Below are 22,472 nucleotides of genomic sequence, written 5' to 3' on the forward strand. Positions count from 1 at the left end.
CCGTAGCAACTAATTGGGTCATTTGTTGCCAAACTTTGACAATTTGGGGTTCAGTTACTTGCCCAAGGACCCTTTACCAAGCAGGGATGGAAACATTGACCCTCTGGTTAGGGAACTCGCTCTACTTCCTGAGCCACAGTCTACTGCAAAGACTCTGACATCAAATTTGCGAAATGGGGGCGTTTGAAAAACATTTTCAATAGTTATATACATGATCTCTATTGTTGAATTAGCTGAACTAAGTGGGCTCAATAAGACATTGCTTTTTTTTAAAATATAAATTAAAGAATTTACTTCATATAATATGTGAGCTTTAAAGGACGTGGGACTGGTAGATATATATCCTTAAACTTTAGGCCTGGTATGTTGTCTCTTGTTTCCACTCTTAATGATAAGCCAAGCTAAATGTTCCCGTTTGCTGACGTCCCATATTTACTGCGCAGCCCTGGGAGTGAAATCAATCTTCTCATCTTTCTCTCGGTCATGAGCATTTCCAGAAAGTCTAAATATTCTTCTCAAAGTAGCAAAAGGCACTAAAAGGTCATATCACCTCCACCCGGATGTCACGGGAAGATTTAAGCGCCTCGTTAAGGGGCACAACGGAACTTTCCCCGAGTCAAAGAACAATCTCCCCTTACTTTATCTCCTTTAACAGTCACTCTGTTGGCCTGTTCCCGTCTTAATGGAACAATGCAGCAGCATTACCAGCGGCTCATCCTTGTGATCCTGTCTCCCTTGGGTGCCAGTCCCCTTCCAGTGGTGTGTAAATGTAGGTCAACTGCGCTGTGATTTAGTGGGCCTGTTGTTTGTTTGGATGAGGAGTTTTAGTCGTGATGAATCGTCGGCTCCGGCACTTGAGCATGTTTAGTGTCGTGACTCATAACAACTGCAGGCGCCCTTCTGAAACCGTCTCTCATTAATGATGACAGACAGCCCGCTGACAAACAGCAGAGTGAAGGTGCTACCTTACAGCAGCTGGGACGCATTAGGTGCTGCCTTTTGCAACATTTTAATTTGCACATCCTTGTGGAAAGAGGGGATATGAAAAAATCTAAGCTTCGCAAAAAGGTTGGCTGAGGTGAAAAAGTTAGCGTATCACTAAAGAAAAAGGACTCAGGGGGCTCGTCACTGTGGAGACAAAACATCTGATATGTCTCTCATGTTTTCCACAGTTACTTCACAAACTAGTTTATCCTGATGAACCAACTCCTGTAATAGTCACTCAATAGGGGTAGATGCTCATTTGTAATATCCTCGGCCAATTTCCTCCAAATTATGTTGAAATTAAATTTGTACTAAATGTGGATCGAAGCAAGTCTCTTTTCTTAACAGGGACAGAAATAATTTGACAGTTTGGGAATGAGAGTTAAACCCTCCCATGTCTTTGTGCCAAATATGAAGCTGGTGCTGTTCACACTTGTTATGCAGAACGAGTGGAAGAAGAGCAAACAGTCCGCCTGACTTTGTCCAAAAAGTAACAAAGACTCTACCCACGCCACATAAATGCAAATGTGTCAGAGGCGAACGTTCCACTCCTGTTCACTTACAATCTGTGTGAGCGAGGAGGCAAATCCAACATTCTACCTCTGTGGCGAGGCAAATCCCAGGGTGGCTTTGCGAGGAGATCAACTTTGGTGAACTTTGACACAGGATATTTGTTTCCTTATTAACCTGAATACAAACCAGTCTCTTCCAATAGCACTCAGCTTGAAAGTGAATAAAGTTGTTTTTTGGTAAATTGGGTATTTTGATAATATTAATAATAATATTTCTGAAGGGATGTTTTTCTTTTTATGAAATCATCTGTAGAATTACTGTTACTTTTTTTTATGTGTGGTTCCAGAAGCATCATCTGAAATCTCCACAGGATCTATTGCCTCTCCTTGTTTGAAATCCTTGTTTCGTCAGCTTGTTGTTCACAGAACCAGACACAGCTGCACAATTCATCAAAAAGCATTTACTACAGGCACAGTTTCAAACTGCAGGAGGCTGCACTTTTTCTTCAGTCGGAGGACGTTTCAGACAGCTTCCTAAGCAAGGTATTTTGATGTTATGCAGAATCCGTGGCCTGTAAACAATGTGTTTCCAGGAGAAAATCATTTATTTTACTCAAACTAAGCACCCGGGCCCTTTTTCCCCCAGCATCCTTCAAATACTGAGAAAGAAAAACGGCTCTGCTGTATCTCAGCCCATATCTCAACTACAATACCGAGCAGCAAGAAATGGCAGTAGGCCTGTGATCTTTTTCTTCTTTGTCAGCACTGTGCAGCCCAGAAGCACGAGTGCAATCCTTGTTCCAAATGGATAAACAGACTATGATAGATTTGTCTCCTTGTCTACATTTCCATCCGCCCGTCCATTTATCCATTTATCCTCCTGTGTGTTGCAGCGAGCAGCGGCTTCATCTGAGAAACAGCTGAAAGAACAAAAAAAAATAAAAACAACGAGAGAAAAAGGGCAGGGTGTTTGGAGCAGGGTAGAGCCTTATCCCTCTGACACAAAAGCTCACTCTGATCCCTGGAATACAATAGAGCTAGCCCCCTTGCACCCTCGGGGCAGGCAGCAAATAATGCCCATAATGCAGCATGTCTGTGACTGCCGGAATCCCCTGTGGCAATACTTGTCCAGCTTGTAGAGGACGGTGCCAGGGACGCGATGCCAGGCAGCAGACTATAATGCCAATTTATAGATGCCAAATCCTGGCACAAGTCACACGTTATTCTTATTCTCTTTTTTCATCCTGCCTTATGAACAGTGTGGGATGTGTTTGTGGCCTGATCGGACATAGATGCCAGTGGGTGTTGCAAAGCAAAGCACCCTTCAGATCAATATGTACTGTAAACACTGTGCGCTCAAACCAGCATCCTCCTCCATCATGCTGTGTGGTATTGTTTGGAATTGAGTTATTCGACGGAGCCACAACAATAGCATGACAACACAACTCACAGTGGTTTAGAAGAGGCCGATACAACAATTCTCACTAAAGTAATAAGTCCCATGATGATGCTTCCTAAATAAAAGAACAAGGAACAGAGACGGCAAGTTCATCACAGCTTTTCCCCTCGCTCTCCCTCGAGCTCCCAGCGTCTTCTCAAAACAGCTCTGACGAAATGAAAACTGGGAATTTGCCAACAGAAATAAAAGAACAATTACATTTTAGATCCCCCCTGAATAATTCATAAGTCATTGTTTGTGGCGCGATGCATGAACATGTGTGTTTGAAAAAAGCCAGCCAGTCCCTCAGAAACAACACAACTGTGCTAGATATGTGGCCTCGGAAGTTGAGGACTGGGAATTAAAGAAATAGCTATTGGTTTCAACTGGGTCGACTTCTGGTGAGGCGGTGCAAAGCTCAACAGCACCACGCTGTGGCCAAAACAGGGCAAACCACTCAAACTGTGGTGTTTTGTCTTTTATTTAAAATATACATGGCTGCAGCAGCATTTACATCAACATCGCATGTATGACAGAAGCACAGTGGCTTACACTTTGGCCACAGTAGCTCACATTTTCATTCCTTAAAACAAAAGCTCGCAGACAAGCAAACAGCTTGCAAATACAGTATATGAAAATATACCTGGATTTGCCTTCAAGCAAACAAAAAACATCCAAGGATGCACCTCTAAATGTTTCCAATGGTCTCAACCTAGAGGAGAGTGAGCTATAATAAGCAGGCTTACGTAATGTGTCTGGGTAATGTTTTGAAAGCAATGTAAACGATAACCCAGGAACCCAGGGCCCCCCCGGGTTATATTTACTGTCTGCCCTTTTGACACGAGGGATCACTCCTCGCCACATTTGGGCATGTGATGCTTGTGTCTTGTTTAGACACCCACACTGCTCTTCAGGCTGTTTATGCAACTGTTATTTATGACAGTGCACACAGTCATGTCTTAGTGGTTCTTTACTTGGTAAATATGGACAAGAAGAAACCACCTCACCTTTCCACACCCATTTCTCAATTTAGAATTACATATAAAGTATAAAAAAACAACACCACCAGATCCTGATCCAAGTTGGTGCATATGGACATGTTTTTTTTCTTTTCAAAAGGGACTGAACACTGTGTTTGTCAGCTGCTTTCTGACAATCTTTGCCTGCACCACAAACTGAGGCACTCAATGTCGAGACCACTTTCAGTGTAAAGACTCACTACCCTGGTGTATCTTCCTCATGACAGCAGAGCCATTTTTTAAAAACAGCTTATGACTGAGATAAACAACTGTCTCCGTTGCGCCCCAAAATCGTCTCTAATTTCTCAGTCCGTTAGGTGCCACAGAGCCGAGGAGCCAATATCAAATTTAAATGAGTGGTTAAGCCTAAAGAAGCATTTGGATGACTTCAAACATCAAAGATGGGTGTTTGATTGTGTCACAGTCCCTTCCACGCTTGCCACAGGCATGGGGAGACACACTCCAATCAGGAATGAGAGATATTCTCATACCGGCCCTGACATGGGTCGACATAAAACTACTGTCTGCGGCTCCGTAAAGAGACCGTCCCCATCCAGCCATTCCCGATGTCTGTCCTCTCAGCTCGTCTCAGAGCAGGCGCTCACACGCTTCCATGGTTGTTCTGCAAGTCACACGTCGATCTTCTTCAGCTGCTCGTAAGTGAGGAAGAACTGAGGGTTGAGTTAAGGAACACAGGCAGTAGTGGGAGGGGAATTTTTTGTTGAGCACAATGTGCGGCACACTGAGAAATGTTTGGCTCTTTTCTGTACTTGAGCTCAAAGCCTCCCTTGTTACCGTCTCCTTGTTTCCTCAGCCCTCCCTGCTGAGACAAGTCAATAATCTCATTACTTTTCTCAGGCCTGGTTGGAGCTCAATGTGCTTGTGCTTTTCCCTGCTCAGTCATCTTTAATCAGATTTGGGCCTCTGCAGAACGACTCTTAATAGAGTTCAGTCTCCACTCCCTGGTTGTCCTGCCCTTTTTCCCCTTAACCCCTCACTGAGGGCCCCCTTACATCCTCTCTAACCAGGGGCAGTGGGGTACTGAGGCAGTACACTCAATGTTACATAATTGGGTTAGCCGGCTTTAAGCTAAGCTTTTCTCCCCTGTAGCATGGCGTGGAATGCGATATGTCAATGACTGCATAACACAAATTACTACTTTCCTCCGCTGATTTCTGCACCTCAGAGGATATTACATCACCTAGGACATATGTAAACAGACGGGTGCACTGATGAGATGGTTAAAGGATACAATGATGTTCCACGGTCCCAGACGGAGCCAGTTGGGAAAGAACCCCTTGTAGAGAGCCATGAAGCCCTCGGAGCGCCACGTCTGAAAAGACAACAAAAGTGTTACAAACCCACTTTAATTACGGTCTGATAATGGTCCCCAAGGCGTCTGTGGGTGGTTATTAATTAACTACGACTTCAAATTCTGTGTCATTATGGTTTGATATTGAGATTAAACATACCTAAATGATATTAAATATTAATCAACACTCAAAAACAAAAACGCACTGAGGGCAATGAATGTAAAACAAGGTTGCTTCGAAAGTGTTGGAAATAAAATGTAACCAGTGCAGGGCCCGTTCTAAACTGGACTGGTTCGAATGGGCTGTCTGTTGGCTTGTGGTAAAGCAGGTTGCCGTTTTCTGTCTGAAAAAAGACCTGCTGCTGGAAACAGTTTGCAGAATCCTGAAGCCACAGCTGCTACACAAAGAGCTATTCAGCCGTTCAGTTGGAGCTCCGTGAAGCTCACTTCAGTACGCCAAACCCCAAACTAGGGAATGAGTTGTCGTTGCCATTGTTGTAAGCTCGCTGTTGTCGTTATTGACAATGTCATTTACGTCGAGGAGTCCTAGCTGCCACTACTACAGGGCGCTGGTTGCCTGTATATTAATATTGAACGTATCGCGTGTTAAAAACGCACCAAATTCAACACTGCACTTCCTTTGGCCCATAGCCATGCACATGCCAAGTGTGTCTTTGTGTTTTTGCTTCTTGAAGACGTTACACCTTTTATCCAAAAGGCGTATTCAAAGTTGAACTGAACTGAAGAACTAAAGAAGCCTTTTGGATGAGAGGGCGAAACGTCTCCAAGAAACACAAGCGAGTCCAGTACCAATCCAGGACCATGACCTGGACCACTGAGAATCTTCACAGATATTCTCAAGACGTCCGAGCCTCGCGTGTACAGACGTAGAGACAGACAGACAGACAAATGACTGAAGATCAACAGATAGGCTCATATTTATGATATAGTCAGTCAACATAATTTCTATAACATCTTCAAATGTAAGGCCTTCTACAAGTGAAGATCTGAGTTTTTCTGACATCATTTTATTAAAATCGACTGAACTTTAGGAACCATGGAATTATTATTTGACACGGATGGATGCTTTCAATGTCAAAATATTCACACGATTACAGATAAATGTCATGAGGAAAACTGGATTTCATGTGAACATCTACCAATGCCATCTAAACTATAATCTATCAGAGGTCAAATTTTTTTCATGTCAGAAATTTGGACTGACCTGCATTAAACAGTCCATTGTTCCCTGGTACAAAGCTCCTCCACTCTGGTTCATCATACGGGTCCGGACCACGTCGACCGGGTTGGAGGCCAGAGCTCCAGCGAGACCGCACACAAAGCTGGACCTGTGGGGTGGGGGGGGGGGCACAAAGTACAGACTCTGTTTATCGTGTGTGTGTGTGTGTGTGTGTATGTATGTGTGTGTGCTGCTGCTGCTGCTTGCACATTTAAAAAAAGACAGGTTCCTGCCAAGTTGAGAATGTCACCTTATATACTCTGCAATGAGTTCACTTGAGTCAACTGCCTGAGGGGTTGAAGAAACTATTCTGCACTAGAAATATTTACCACTTTCATTTGAATACCAGTCGGTGCTATTTCCTCCAAACAGAAATAATCCCAAGGCACGGTTGGAATGTTCAAATATCCACAAAGCACTTAAGATAAATACTCAGCCTGAAGTTAGCTTTTATTGGCTGAAATACAAATACAGTAGTATGCTGTATATGCAGTACTGCTCTCAGTCCTCAGATAGCCAGGAAAGGTGTTATTTTGAGATGACACAACAGGATTATGTCTTGAATACAGAACAGAACGCTGCTGCTGATAGTGGTTGTGAGCAGCAAAGAGGAACTGAACATTTGTGTAACCTAAGAGTGTTAATTCTACCTCTTATCTATTGGTTGTTGCCATTCTAGACTAGCATTTGTGATTCTGCGGGGAATTCTCGGCAGGGATTGCAGACACACTCTCGTACAAACTTATAATGACTCCTGGGAATTTCCAACCATAACCTCCTGCGTTATTGGTATTTCAAACATCGAACAAGACTGTGTCCTGTCCAATGTCCTGTCACGGACAACATCACACGAGAAAGAGAGAAAGCAGACAAGGGCGTGCAGGTTACTCTGCAAACTCACAGGAAGTGTGTGTACACGGTGTCCCCCATGTAACCTGACAGGATCAGATGCTTTTTGGTGATGTCATAGACCGGTAGCTCGACTCCGACCACGATGGCTGCCCGCTGAGCTGTTAGAGAGACACCCTGATGAAGAGAGACAGGGGACGGTTCATAACATTGTTTGGTCACTGTCTTGTCCCAAAGTGCATGTGTCAAAACTTATCAAGCATTTGTTTCAAGCTCTCTGTACCTTCCACAGCCCCCTTGTCCCCTCCTGTTGGTAGATGTTGATGAAGTTGCCCATCATACTGCCCTGGATCACATTTCCTTGAGCCTGCATGCGGATCTGGGAGAAAAGACACAGGTAACATCCATGAATTCGAACTTGAGAGTGAGAGCAAGCACTTCCTGTTCAGTTGCTTCCTGGAATTCAGCAGCCCAGCCTGGACTTGTTCTCGTTTATAATGGCTGCCGTGTACAGATCAGCCTTGGTTCACTGTCTGTCTCTACTGTCACTTGGCAGGCACAGTTAGAAGCCTTCGAAATGAAAATGCAACTTTTAACCCCTTATACACGCTGAAAGCCAAACAGGGTGAGGCAAGAAGATGCCAACATAAACATAATGACAGCATGCACACACACACACACAAATTAACTTCATGCACTCATATCATTTACAGAACACTATGTTAAATCTTTGAGACTTCAATCTATTAATAATCCACAAGTGAAGCCCTGATAGCACTGTGATGGCCTTCCCTCCACCAGGCATGCTACCAAAAGATCACATCTACACTCTGGAGCTTTCACTGCCTCCTCCAGAGAGTTGTTGATAAAGATATATTTAGGTAGAGCATGGGGCTGCAACTATTACTACTATTTCTCTAATCGATTTAAAAGGACAAAAGAGACACGTATCCTCTCCAGCAGTACACTCAAAGAGCAACTTGCTCGTCGTCTTATACAGTGCTCTTTCTATATGTACTACAGATATCTGCAATTTAGTTATGACCGCAACTGCAGTTTCATATATCTACAATTTAATTCTGATTAGAAATAGTTCAATTTGAAGATAACTTGAATTCACCCAGGTCAAATCATCTTAAATCAAGTTCCAACAAGTCAGAACGCTATACGCTGTAGATATCCCTCAACTAAATTTCTGAAACTTGAATTAAACATAGTAATAAAACAACTGAACTTTAGTTGTATGAGAAACCCCTCAAACGAATGGAAACATTTGTTTGAATATTAACGTCAAAATGTAAATACTATTTTGTTAATTAGGGAATTTTTACAGGACAAAATACAGTTCTAGACATTGTTTTCAATTTACCAGCTATTTGTTGATCAATTTAATTAATTCGTTCACTAGCCCTGGCAAACTCCTAATCAAGGCTGCATTGGTAATTACAGTCCTATAGGCACAATCGAGGGAGAGAACAATAATGTTGACACTGTGTATTTCAATGGGAGGCTTCTGCACACCTGGGGGGCAATTCCAAGAAACCTTCAGACCTGCTCTACTGCTTTGAACTGCGGTTTGACCAGGACAATAACAAGGCTTAACGAAAGTACTGTGTGTGTTCAAACAGCTACCTTCAGCACATCAGTGGGGTTGGCGATGGAGGAGGAGATCACACCAGAGAGGACACCACACGCCACATTAGTCAGCAAAGTCTCATCTGAAAGAGGAGAAGAGCGGGAGGCACACCGTGGCAGTGAGCGAGCGTTTGATACCACGCATCGAACAGGCAGTTTGTCTTTGCAGTGTCTTTTTTAACAGCAGCACAGAGCATCCCAATAAACACAAGACATTTAACTAGGTCACACACATCCTTACCCGCCCTATGGTCTTCAAGAGGAATGTGCACATGTTAGCTAACGACTTGTCTGTCTGTAAGTCTCAGGCAGATGTAAAAAGAGACAGAACCTAGGACTCACCCTCGGGCCTGTCGACCAGCAGTCGCTTTAAACTCTGGTATGTGCCAATTTTGATGGTCCCGTAGGAGGCCTGGCGCAGCATGGCAGGAGCCAGTCTGTAAAAGTCACGTTCACTTTTTATTATGAGTTCAGCCGCGGAACAGTGCACAAGCACTACAACAAGCAACAACAAAACTGTACACAAGGACATTTCATGTAAGCCCCAGAGTAATAATGCAGAATAAAACTAGGTGGATGTTGCACCAGCCATTAAAAAAAAAAACACACACACACACACTCACAAAAAACGAGTGTAAAATGTTCCAGGATTTTATGAATCTGTAAAAACAAGAGAGGAATAAACTAGAAACAAACCCTCCCTGAGTCTCAGGTCCCCACTTTGTGTTGTTGGGAAATGTGGGTGGGACCATGGCTGATGCAAAAGAGGAAGTGCTAACATTTGAGGGAAGTGTAAAAAGGGCAGGAGGGTCGTAACACAACAATGCGTCCAGTTCTCAGGTACTTCACACTATGTCTGGGTGTAGAGACCACACACACACAAACATGCACACACGCGATCCTTCACACTGACCCGGAGTACAGAGCCAGGAGCCCCTCCTCTCGCACGATCCGGCCCATGGCGTGCAGCATGCCTCTGTAGCGGATCTCTCGGTACTTGCTGTCGCCCACCTGGCCTTGGACTTGGAGCCGAGTCTTCGTCAGGTCGATGGGGAAGGTGCCTGCAGCGACAGAGCGCGAGAGGAGACACCGCCTGTAAATCACAAGCCGGGCTGACACCAGAAGTTTATTTGGCGCAGCTCGGCCTCCGTCACCACCCCACAGCCCCGCACATCACTCACCGCACTCCGCCGTCATCGACGCCAGCCCACCGAAAACGAAGGGCTTCCAGTTCACGTCCGGCATGTTCTCCAGCCGCGCACCGAGTCACAGAGAGCTTGGAGGGGGGGGCTTCAGGGAGCGGGGTCGCCGGTGGTGTGTCTGTGCTAATGCTTCAAAGCTTCTGCTGCTGCGTTCGAGTCACTACCTGCGTTTAACGATCCCCGCCTCAGCTCCTCTTGCCGCCGGACAAGCTCCGCCCCTCACCGGCTCATCCATCCGCCCCGCCCACCGCTTGTCGCTAAGCAACCGAGACAGACGTCCCAGAGAAGTGATCATACAGCTATCATCTTATACCGATGGCGAATGTGTACGGCGGCCGAGAGAGCTCAGTGCACTGCGAGTTAAGACAACAATTGTCATCAAACAACGTTGATGCCACGTGCGCTGTAAAAAGTGCAGAACACATGCAGAAACCTTTTTTGAGTCCCTTGAAAACATTCCCGTTGTAGTTTTTTTTTCTATTTGCAGGGCGTTTCTTTATTTGGATGTGTTGTGAGTTTTTGCAGCACAAGATGAAAAAGATGAGGTTGTTTCTGTTTTTTCTATTACCATGTGTTTTCTTAATTTGCAGTGCACTGAGCTCTCTCGGCCTCTCTTCAATTTGAATAGCCAAGTCATTACATGGTAAGGTCAAGACCTTAAGATTGAAAGAAACCCAACAGGTCCACTCAATGACCAGCACTTTGGCGAGTATGGACAGAAAGTAGTCCCTGATTACCTGGAAGAAACCTCTAGAGCCTGAATGTGCATGCAATTTTTTTTTCTATTTTAGTCAATTTCTCGTTTTTAATGAACTAAACATTAAATAAAAAGGCTCATCCGCATTAAGCAATTCTGCATTTGTGTTTTCCCTACAAGAAGCAATGATCTATATTGTGTTCAAAGTAAGATAATTTTTTATTACATATTTCTTAAAATACCAAATTTAAAAGAATGTTTCAGGAAATATCCCGGGAAGTGGCTTGAAGTCAGAGTGGAAATTGTGCTTTTGTAACTAAATAAGGACAAATACTTCTACAAACTGAAAAAAGGATAATTATGTCTAAAAACCATATTCCAACCAAAGGACAACGATGGGATGTTTAACTTAAGAGCTAAAATAAATCCCCACCCTCAGAGTCTATTCTTCCCTCGTTGCCACATTTACATGTTTAATTTTACGTGTATACATTTTTAAGCTTTTCATTCTTGGGTCTGTCCATGTAATAATATGGGATATGTAATTTTAGGTCAACTTCTTCCAAAGTTGACATCAGTGCAACTTCCTACACAACTTGTGAGTAATCATGACGAGGATACAGAGGGCAACATCACCACCAATTTGTAGTAATGAGTGAATGTACGGTACAATATATAGACCAGACATATGTAAAAGCCTAGAAGAAGCTTCAGAGTCTTGCTTTTGCTGCTTATTTGGATTTTCTTTCCGACATAGAGCCTGTGAGAACCAATTGCAACACTTGTGCCCAGCTTCCCACGTTGGAAAACATTATTGTCTTTGACGTGTTGTCTTTTTCGTTGAACTTGCAGAAATAAATCTGACAGCTGAAACAAGGTCATCAGACATCCTGGTTTAAACCTCAGCTTTTGCATCAGTCTAACTCTGGCTCTGTGGACACATGTAACAAAAAGGTGGTTCCATTAATACTGGAAGGAGTGGGAGCTCCAGTCATCTCTGCTTCATGTTTTTCCATTAAATAGAGCTTGAGCATCTGGTCTGCCTTTTCAGCTTTCTTTAACATAAATAAGCAGATGAAAACATAAGGATCAACCTACACGTATAACCCATATATTATACTGTGAGCAGAAAGGTACATTATTCATTATATTATAGATTTTCCCTTGACCATTCCAAAGAGAGGTTAGAGGTCACATCTGGAGCTCACATGTGTTTCAGGGAAAAGGAGTCTCTGTATTATAGTTCACTGAGAGCTGCTCCTATTGTCTTTTGAAAAGAGAACTGAAACAATAAGTTGTAAAGAAGTAACTTATTTGAGAATAACCAATACAAAAGCTGACATATAAACTAATAATGCAGATTTAGTTTAGTTTATTTCACACAACATGAATACAAAATTCTTTAAATGAAATGGATAAATGCATTTGGGATATAATAGAAAACATTAGTTGCTTATATGAAAACTACATCCAAATATAAAAAAAAAAAAATACATGTATCCCAAACCTTCAATACAATATATAAAATAGGATATATATATATATATATATATATATGGAAGATATTATCAAAAAAGAAAATAAGAGAGTGAAAATACATGGTACAAATACAGTAGGACTAACAGTAAAGATTAAGTCAATTAAAGCATTTCTACGTTTCTATTAAGAGCATTGACAATGACACAGAGGAATCAGATAAATGTTTTCACTCTGCAAAATCACTTCTTGTTATTTGGCTGATAATTGACCATGAGATGAAGATTGGTAGCCTGTCTAGTTTCTAAATTATGAAATTGTTGCCAAAATAAAATAAAAAAAAAGAATAAATCGAACTCTGTACATTTTACTTAGAAAACAAATGCACAGGTTTGAACTATGTAAATGTAAAAACAGTCAGCAACAAATTATCAGTCATTTGAAAAGAACTTTGACATAGAAATAACAAAACAGCACAAATGTAAATTGTTGCTCTTTCTTCCTTTCGAAGAAGTGTTCCCTGCACGCTTGACAGTTGTTCTTACACATTACATGTGTGGTCTTGTATCAAGGCCACTTTCTGCTTCAGTCATCTTCAGTCTGTACAGCAAGAGGCAAGGGTGCAAGAGGAGCGTGAGGGTGAGTGTGGGAGCCTTGAACCTTCACATCATTTGTCTTGGGCTGTAAATGTTCAACACACTCATGCAGAAGAAGCCCTGTGTTTTATCTGCGGCAGCCTGAGGGCCTCGTGGACATAGAGCTGGAATGACCCATCAGGTCGTGCAGATGTCCCCTGTGCATGTTCTACACTCCTGTTGAGGTCAGTGTCTCGCTGTCATATCTGATAGTGATGCTTTGAGCTGAAAGGGGCAAAATAGTTCAGGCCATGCATCTACGCTCTTTTCATTTGGATGCACATGAAACCACTGGGGGCAGCAGAGTTTAAGAGATGGAGAAAAATATAATGTGTTATCATGGACAACAAAAATCAATCTGTAATGTAAACTGAGAATAAAAGGAACTTAAAGAACAGACAAGTATTAGATGAGTGAAAACTTTTGACAAGCATCTTTAACAATCACCTCAAACCACCAAAGCATGCAGGATGTTTATATGTTAACTCTATATAAAAGGATCACAATCTATCTGAATGTTTTCTCTTATGAAATTAGAAATGCTTTCATATACAGTCACAGTAAACTACACCAGTGGTTCCCAAACTAAGGGTAGGGATCCCCTGGGGGGGCGCAAGACACTGAGAGGGGGTCTTGAAAGGATTTACATTAATCAAGTCCAATTCAAAACCAATTCAAAATGTAATACTTTAGCTTGATTGCAACAAAAGATTATGAATAGTAGTTCAATTTCATGCAAATCCAAATATTTGATCGACCCTGTAATTTTATTTTCTTTGTAATTTCCCCTGTGGTGATTATTACAGAGTAGTCCAAGCATCAGTTGGGTTAGTATGTATTCATTTACTGTATCATAGGGTAAATTACTACATGTGCACAGAGGAGAGCTTTTTGTGAACTCGCTCAAATCAGTGTCTTCTGTGATAATGTACTTGTTCAGTCAACACACCTTAATTTCCATATATGTACAATCTGCCTCCTCTTTACTCTCTTATGAATCAATATGTGATTTTCTCTTCATGGCAACATCATGTGTCAATATCACATTGTGTTGGCCTCATAGAAATATGACTGTAACATACAACCATCATATCACTCCAGCTACTTTGAAAAAAAATATCTATAGTTACCTGAAAGAAATATTGAGGTTATTCATCAACACCAGTCATGGAAAGTATGATACAAGAACAACACCTTTGTTATGCTTGTCCTCACGTGACTAAACATTTTGTTAACCTGCCTCCACAGATACAGTCATACCCCCCAAAAAAAGAATTATGTCCTGCTAGTGTGGACATCAACCCAACAGTCATCTCAGAGCATATTGATGAACAAAATATAATGTATTACCTCTTACTCCAACACTTAATTACAAAAGGAAGAGCAAGGCTAAAAGGCAACCTCAAATTGGTTCTCATTTGTTTGCAAACTAGACCATAAGAAAATGAACAAATCCTGAAACAAATCCCGAGGAAACCGACAACCTGCATAAGAAAGAAACGCCCCATCTATAATACTAAAATGCAAACAAAAAACACATTTAAATCAGAGAAACTTGGCACAACATATGATCGACAATTATCCTATGTACTGTATATAAAAACCACAGCTCACATGTTGTCTCTCTCTTATCTATGCACAGGTCTAAAAAAAAGCATGACTGGGTGTGGAACGGTAATTAGACCAAAAACATATTAAAAGAAACATTAAAAAGGAGCTTATAATTTTTGTAAATATATGGATTTCTGAATATTTTTTTTCCCCTACAAAGCCAACGTCCAGCTTTAATAAGTCATGTTGTAGTTTCATCGTGCTGCCACTAGAGGTCAGAACAACGCCATTTCAATTTTCAGGATACTGCTGAGGCCCATTGCACATATTATTGACAGCAGCTGCAGAACAGCTCAGTCTATGTGATGGTGACCCCAGCACCTATATGTTACATAGACACCAATCGATCCCAGCGTACTGATCGGCCGCAGACGGCAGGAAGTCTTTATAGATAATTAGGAACCACAGCTATGTGTGAACGACAATGTGAACATGTACAACAGACAGTGACCAACAGCACGGGGGGGGGGGGGGGGGGGGCTTTTATGTATGGCATGTAATGTTTCCCTGAATGTACTTGGCTCTGCTCGTCAAAACATAGATTTCCACAGAAGGAATGTGTTGCTTGCGCGAACACCTCAGCTTCCTCTTATCTGTTTTTCCATCAAATTTGTCCTTCTGCTCTCGGCTAAGCAGTGGGTCTATTCTCCTGACTGCAAGACATTCATCTACAGCATATTTATTATGATCATATGCTAGTTACATTGTTTGATTAATGACTTGGTTACGGGTCAGTAGCCTCAGTGTGTCCATCAGTACATTATTAACGACCAAGGAGAAGGAGGAGGTGTGTGTAGCACCGTGAGCGTTTTTGTGCATGCATGTGAGTGTGTGTGGCAGGTGCGTGCGCAAACGCTACGCACGGCATCGACGAGCGGAAATAGATGAGTGGAAATATTGCAGTTTTATCTGAAACCAATAAGGAGAGGGAAGTGTGGTGCGCCCCAAAATGGCCACATTTAATGTGGTGATTTGTCAAAAGGATTCTGAGAACAGACCTGGGATGGAAGAGGAGGGGATATATCTGTGTTTGGTGGCGCACAAAACGAGGAAGGAGAATACAGTTGTGTTATTTAGGAGGAAAATGAGAATGCGCAGGCCCTCTCCAGATGTATAGTCCTAGAGGAACAGAGATGGTCTTCACAAACAAGCATTTAATGAAAAAAAAAAAAGATGCTATGCTTCCTAATGTGAGGGGAAATCGGCAAAGCTTGAAAATCTGAAAATCACGTGTTCTCAGTACATGTTACCCACAGATACAAATACACCCACACACTTTGGTTTGTAGCACTGATTGTTTAATCCTCACACAAAGAGCTGTCAGTGAAACAGGGAGCGTGTTCTGTGCTCTCCATGAGTGACTGCAGGGACATTGCACTCATGTCACTGCGCATCACTTGACTGGTGTTTCCCATCAGCAAATCTCAGTGTAGAAAAGGGCTTGTGTGTGTCTTGCAGTGTAACAGTACTGAAGGATATGACATTGAATGAAAGTGAGTGCCGATCACAAGACAACACTGTACATTGTGTGACCAAGTATGTATGTGGACTCAATTAGAAAGTGTGCAGTTACATAACGATGTACTGTAAAAACAGCGCCCATATGACACATTCAAAATATGAACACAGCACAGGCATCACAAACAGGGAGACACCAATCCCTTTATTGTTTATAAAGAAGGATAACGTGACAGATCCTCAAATTGAAGCAAAAGCATCTCAATCAGCCCCTGGTGGGTAGTTGAGGTATCGGTAATGCCCCCTCCATGGTAGTGAATGGGCCTTGGGAAAACAGAGAAACAAACAAAACTAAATCAAAGCACATGCCAAAATTGTGTCATAAATGCATCTAGCTTTGTTTAGTTATTGCTTTTTAACACAACAGATCCCTGTTTAAGCCAAAGCCCATCAGTTGGCCCCTGGTGGCTGGTTGAGGTATAGGTCACGCCCCCTCTATGGTAGTGGATGGGACTTGGGACAAAAGAACAAGAAAAGATGGACATACCTTAGTTTAGTAGGTTGCAGCTTTTACATTTTTGTACAGAATAAACTAAAGAGATAAATTTAGACAAGCTACTTGGCAGATATCGTTACCCTGCAGGGACACAGCCATGCTAGGTGTTTCTCATTATGTTGAGCGAATAGCTTCGCTCCTTGCCCCAGCTTCATATTCATCGTTGCGTGCGGCATCACAGTTTTATTATGCATATTTCCAGAACACCCAAAAATTCCTCAGAGCTCATCGTACGCCGTGGATATACCGATGGTGTGATTCATATGGATGCCAGGAGGGGTGTTAGTCACAAGCTCCCTTCTCATGCTGTGGGATCTACTCAACAACACATGTCCTACATAGAGGCAACCACAAATGATCCTGTGTCGTTCTTGATTCTCCAGTAATCACAAAACTAAATGACTCAGAGTGAGCTGGAGATCCTGACTGCACCCAGTAACTGTTGTTAATCTATTGCATGACTAAAGCAGGATTCCCATCAATCAATACAGTTACAGGCTTGTGCCTTTTTATGATATTTTTGTGATTATAATGTTTCATTAATACAGATTTAACTAAACCCATCAAGATGATGGTAATTATGATTCCTCGATTAAAATGATTATTTGCAAAGGAAAATGAGTGCAAGGTGAGAGAACACAAACAAAAATGCTGCCAATGTCACACAAACAACCAGGACACACACAGACACACACTGGTGATGTTATGCTCCCACTCTTTGTGGAGAAGTATTTTTACTCCATCCTGAGGGCAGCACTGAACTTAATGGGAAGCGAAGGCTTGTCTACTATGGTTAGTGTGTGTGTTTGTGTGATTGTGTGTGTGTGTGTGTGTGTGTGTGTGTGTGTGTGTGTGTGTATGTGTGTGTGTGTGTGTGTGTGTGTGTGTGTGTGTCCTGGTTGTTTACCATGTCCTGGGCCTCTCTCTCTGCTCCTCGCACCCTCCAGCTCTGAGAACATGGACTCATCACTGCGACGATGAATGTGACATGCTGCACTCTGATTGGCTGGACGTGAGCTGAGGCCTGCCTGCTCATCCAATCTGTGACCAGACTGTGTGTGCGAGCGGTGAGAATCACTTATACAGAACACACGCATCACAGTGACGCAAAAATATCAGTATTTTTCCACATTTTTCTCTCATGCATGAATCAAGTGAGCATTTTCAAACCATATATGGAGTTCACTGAGACGTCATCGCAAATCCATCGATTCCTTTAATCTTCTGGCTGTCAAACAAGTTGCGTGGATTCATAGTTACACTTACAAAGTACAGCAACTGCAGAAGTGTGCAGTTGTGTGTTTGTTCGATTTCCTTGAGATTTCAGCTTGTCCACTAAACCCCAGGGTTTCTGCCCTGTCAGCAGGTTTCCCCTTATCAAGGCCTCTGAAGAGCTGAATGTTCCTCTGTGAAGGAAAATTCTCTTGAAATGGTCAAATTGGAGAAACTGTGGGAAACTCGGATGGAAGCTTAACTCTGCCGTGACCTTTATGCTCGACCTTAACCCTCAGCTGATGACTTCTAAGAACTGCCGACTCTTTTGGAGAGGAGCAGGCTGGCGGCCGTGACGTCAGCAGTTTGAGTCTGTGGGCTGGATATAGAATGTGGAAAGCGACAGGAATACCCGTCCTCAGAATCTCTGCTGAGGTGCACATCAGCAACGTGTGTGGAAATGTGAATTATTTTTCCTGATGCGAGTCGGAGGACCACTCAATTGCGAGTGATTAACTGGTTGGAGAATCATCAGCGGGCAACAAATGATGTGATAAACTGTGGGGAACAGGCTGTTATGTTTCTGCACAAAGCAACAGTTATATTTATTGCATTTCTCAAACATTCATTCTTTTTATGGCTGTTTCTCCGTGAGCGTCACCGTGCAGAACTAGGTGCGGAGCGGGACATCTGATGATAGCTACTGCCCTCCCCTTTAATTTATGATCCTAAAGATTCCAGACCTGTTTAATTTGGTGACTCTTCTTTAACCTGTGTGAGTGTTGGTGTTGGATCTTATACAGCAAACACTCCATTGTCAGAAGCACAACAGAATGGCAGCTGCAGGGTGTGGCGCAGAACAACCGGACAAATGATGTTGAAATGTGAGTCGGCCAACAGCTTGAGACCAGGATGGAAATAGTAGACCACTAATAATGACAACTACAGACCTATTATGTAGTATAAATAGGCTTCATTGAATAGATACTACACAGAAAATACCAACTAATAATAGAATCACATAATGGGGTGAGAGTTCTGAAACCTACAGCACACTGAGTTCCTCTTTTCATATTCTTAGTTTATAGTGAAGAAATGAGCTGTTGAAGTCATTTCACGAATCTCCAACTAGTTAATCCAATTTTATTTGTAGAATTAATCAAACCAAGCCCAAAATGTGCTAAAAGAGGCATATTTCTTTAAAAAAAATTTTTTACTGTAATATCCCTAATGATTTTTAAATCATTCAGTGTCATGCTCTTTTCTTAATAGCCCCCCATCCAAAAGTTATAGATCTACACACGTTGGTGGTTCAAACTAATTATGACGTTTTTTCCTTGTTAAAGGGTAATGACTAGTTTAGAAAACACCTAGAAATTATAATTGAATACAAAGAAAACATTTGATTTCCTCGGAGCACCGAGCTGAATGCTGAGCAGTCGAAAAAGCCTCAAGCCACCAGAGACATTTTAAAATACTCTTTGGATCGACTGGCTGAAGCAGACTAATTACACACAAGAAACTCACAATAAACGACACACGCAGAGCACAGACTATGACTGATTAAAATTGTTTTATATATTTAATATACCACAACTACACTTTTAAAGACTGTACATTTTTGTAGAAACAGCTGCGAGGGAAAATGTGAATATTTTACCTTTTCGTTTGATTGTTGTAAGAGAAAAGTCAGAATCAGACGTTAGGTTTCTTAATGACGCGATGTGTCTCGAATGAAATCAAATGTCAAAACTACAGTTAATGGCGCCGTGTCTGCAACAAGCAAACATTTTGCAGGTTTTCTTTCTCTCAAATACAAAACCAACATCATCCTCCAAAGACAGACTGTGCAATGGTGCAATCAATGATTTCATTTATGTGTGAGATAGTTGATCTGAATCCATATATATGTAAATCAAAGAAGATCAGAGGAGGCGGTCCAAAGTAATCTCATGTGCAGACGGCCCATAATTCCTTGCGGCCCCCTCAAATAAATGTATAGTAATCTCCAACAGTCCTTTGCTCTGTTTAAATCTGTATTTAGAGCCATTAACCCGACGTATGTTCCCTCCTCTCTCACACTCCTTCACTCTGCTTCCTAATAGCTCGGATTAGGACCCTGCTTTAATAGACTCATCCATCTCCACTGTTTATTCACCACTTTCCCTCTCACACACACTTTCTCTCCATTTCCTTCTCCGTCCATCCCTCTCCCCGCTCATGGGCAATTACACAAACAAATGCTGTTTGTTTTCCAGTCGGCAAATTAATGGATTTATCCGACCATTACGTTTTTAGTTTAAGGTCAGTTGTTGTATTATATTATCGCTGAGAAAAGGTGAAGTCCCACTGTCAGTCTTTCAATTTGCACAATACATTAGCCATGCAGATTTATGTTAATTCCTGCCACAGAGTTTGGCCTCTGATTGGCTGCAGCCTGACGCCCCAGCAAAGAAGACTCCGAGCTTAAATCCGCTATTTGCATAGCTCGATTGACAGCGAGCTTGGGGGGGGGGGTAGGAGGAGAACAGCTTTTTGTCAGATGACGTCTCCGGGTTCTCAGTCGTCAGACATACGTAACTCACCCACGCACGTTTCAGACAGGAACGTGTATGGCCGACACAAGCTATGAGGCTTTGCCGTGGATTTATGAAGGGCAAGCCAAGGACAACCTGAAACATTTTACACATCTCAAAGATGTTCCCGAAGTCTAAAATGGTCCCTCAAAATGAAATCTACAACTACAGGCAATATCACTTAAGTCCCAATAAAGGCTAATTAAAGTACAGCTCTGTACACTGTTACAGCTTTTATGTTAGAGCCAATCAAAACCCTTCAAAGTAAAAGACATGAGTTTGGAAGAGGTGTTTCCTTAAATCAGATCCCAGGAGGTTACTTTAGGAATACAGCTCCTCAATCATGTGGCTGGCTGGATGCAGCAGTGTGTGTGTGTGTGTGTGTGTGTGTGTGTGTTTGCATTTGTGTTTGTGTCTACACGGTGTTTATTGATTAACACCCATTCCCCTAAATCTGAAAAACAGAGCAGCTCTGAGTTAACTTGGATCACTCACACTAGCACACGCACACACACAAACACACACACACACACACACTTGGGTTTGAAGAACATCAGACTGACCTAACATTACTGGCAATGACGGGGGCGTCGCTCACGTACACGCACACGTCAACTTGCGACTGTCACCCACGCATTGTTTCCCCGCCTCCTCCTCCTCCCCCACCGCGACCCCTCACTCTCCTTCCGTCGTGTTTCCTTTTGCTTGATTCCCTGAGGGGAAGAAAATTCCTCTTATCAGCCCCAACCAGAAGCAGCAGCGTGTGTGTGTGTGTGTGTGTGAGGATAATCCTTTGCCTCTCTTTTTATTGGCTCAGCGCTATAACCCATCTCTGGTAAAGCTGATGACTTGGGGTTTATTTAGGGAATGGAAGAGTTTAACATTTTAAAGGTTGTGTCTTTTAAATGGCACATCAGTAATTACAACACGATGCATCTGAGAGTGGCATTTCAGAAAATTCATTACGAACCGCTAACTTATCAATCAGATTGTATTTGCATCCGCTGACCGATTTAGAGCATATGTGTGTGTTTGTGTGTGTGTGTGTGTGTGTGTGTGTGTGTGTGTGTGTGTGTGTGTGTGTGCATTGTATTTGCATACAATGACTCATTGAGATTGTCTAAGTACATTAGTGTCAGTTCAGCTCATTCTGTTCTTACCCTCCCACTCCTTCAGAGAATCTGCTTTCCTCATCCATACTTGTGATAACCCCATGCTGAGTGTGTGTGTGTGTTTGTGTATTTGTGTGGGTGTTTGTGTGTGTGTTCCCTTTAAGCAAAGATCTCAGTCCACCCGCAGGTGAAAATGAAAGCACTTCATTATTGGATGATATCACATGACCAGCCATCACTGTCACAAACATCCAATGCTGGCATCCATTGGTTGCGGATTCAGAGGCAGGTTTGTGATTCACGCCGCCCTTCAGCTCCTCAGTCATGATCACATGACGACTGCGTGTGCGTGTGTGTCTCTGCGCAGACCTATTGCCAAAATTGAGAAAAACTAAAAAAACTCTCCCCGCTGTAGTTGCCATAGTAACCAGCCGTTCACCGCATCTGGCAAATTATAGGGTTGTACTGGAGGGCGAGAGGGTGTGTGTCTGTGTGTACGTGAGGGTGTGAAGTGTGTGTGTGTGTGTGTGTGTGTGTGTGTGTGTGATCGTAAGAGAGTGTGAACATCTCCTGCATACAAAAACTGATGTTCAGGTGAAAATGAAAAGGACAAAATGGACGGTCAATTATTATTTTTGCAGCCAATCAATATCAGATAACAAACACTCTCGCACACACACACACACACACACACACACACACACACACACACACACACACACACACACACCCACACACACACAAAGTCTGGGTCATTATTACCAGTCATTGTCCTCTGACACTCAGCATGTTGAGATGCTGCCGTCCCAGAGTGCATCTCTCTATATTGATGTTCTGTGACTTTGCTGTTGCCGAGTGAATGGACACAAAGACAGAAAGACGTACAGAGGGCGTCTCCAGTGACCTTGCCACAACCTTTCGTCTTCATCACTGATGAAGGGTGTACAG

At 42.6% G+C, this 22,472-nt stretch overlaps 1 protein-coding gene across 1 annotated transcript; it reads right to left on the reverse strand.

Moving 5' to 3' along the window:
• Window positions 1–3,397: 3,397 nt before the first annotated feature.
• LOC133968932 (kidney mitochondrial carrier protein 1-like) lies at window positions 3,398–10,396 on the reverse strand. Its single transcript, XM_062405190.1, has 9 exons — window positions 10,171–10,396; window positions 9,903–10,050; window positions 9,332–9,426; window positions 8,987–9,072; window positions 7,638–7,733; window positions 7,407–7,531; window positions 6,491–6,614; window positions 5,206–5,286; window positions 3,398–4,624 (listed from the first exon to the last, which is right to left on the reverse strand). Exons 1-9 carry the CDS (start codon window positions 10,232–10,234, stop codon window positions 4,583–4,585), a joined length of 861 nt encoding a protein of 286 aa, XP_062261174.1. The 5' UTR covers window positions 10,235–10,396; the 3' UTR covers window positions 3,398–4,582.
• Window positions 10,397–22,472: the final 12,076 nt, after the last annotated feature.

Source organism: Platichthys flesus, chromosome 14 (genome assembly GCF_949316205.1).
Source record: "Platichthys flesus chromosome 14, fPlaFle2.1, whole genome shotgun sequence".
Lineage (NCBI taxonomy): Eukaryota > Metazoa > Chordata > Actinopteri > Pleuronectiformes > Pleuronectidae > Platichthys > Platichthys flesus.

Coding starts and splice junctions, on each gene's coding strand:
- LOC133968932 (XM_062405190.1), bottom strand. CDS start 10,234: ATGCCGGACGTGAACTGGAAGCCCTTCGTTTTCGGTGGGCTGGCGTCG. Junction 9,073..9,331: donor GCTGGTCGACAGGCCCGAGG/GTGAGTCCTAGG, acceptor CTCCTCTTTCAG/ATGAGACTTTGCTGACTAAT. Junction 7,734..8,986: donor ACCCCACTGATGTGCTGAAG/GTAGCTGTTTGA, acceptor CTTTTCTCCCAG/ATCCGCATGCAGGCTCAAGG.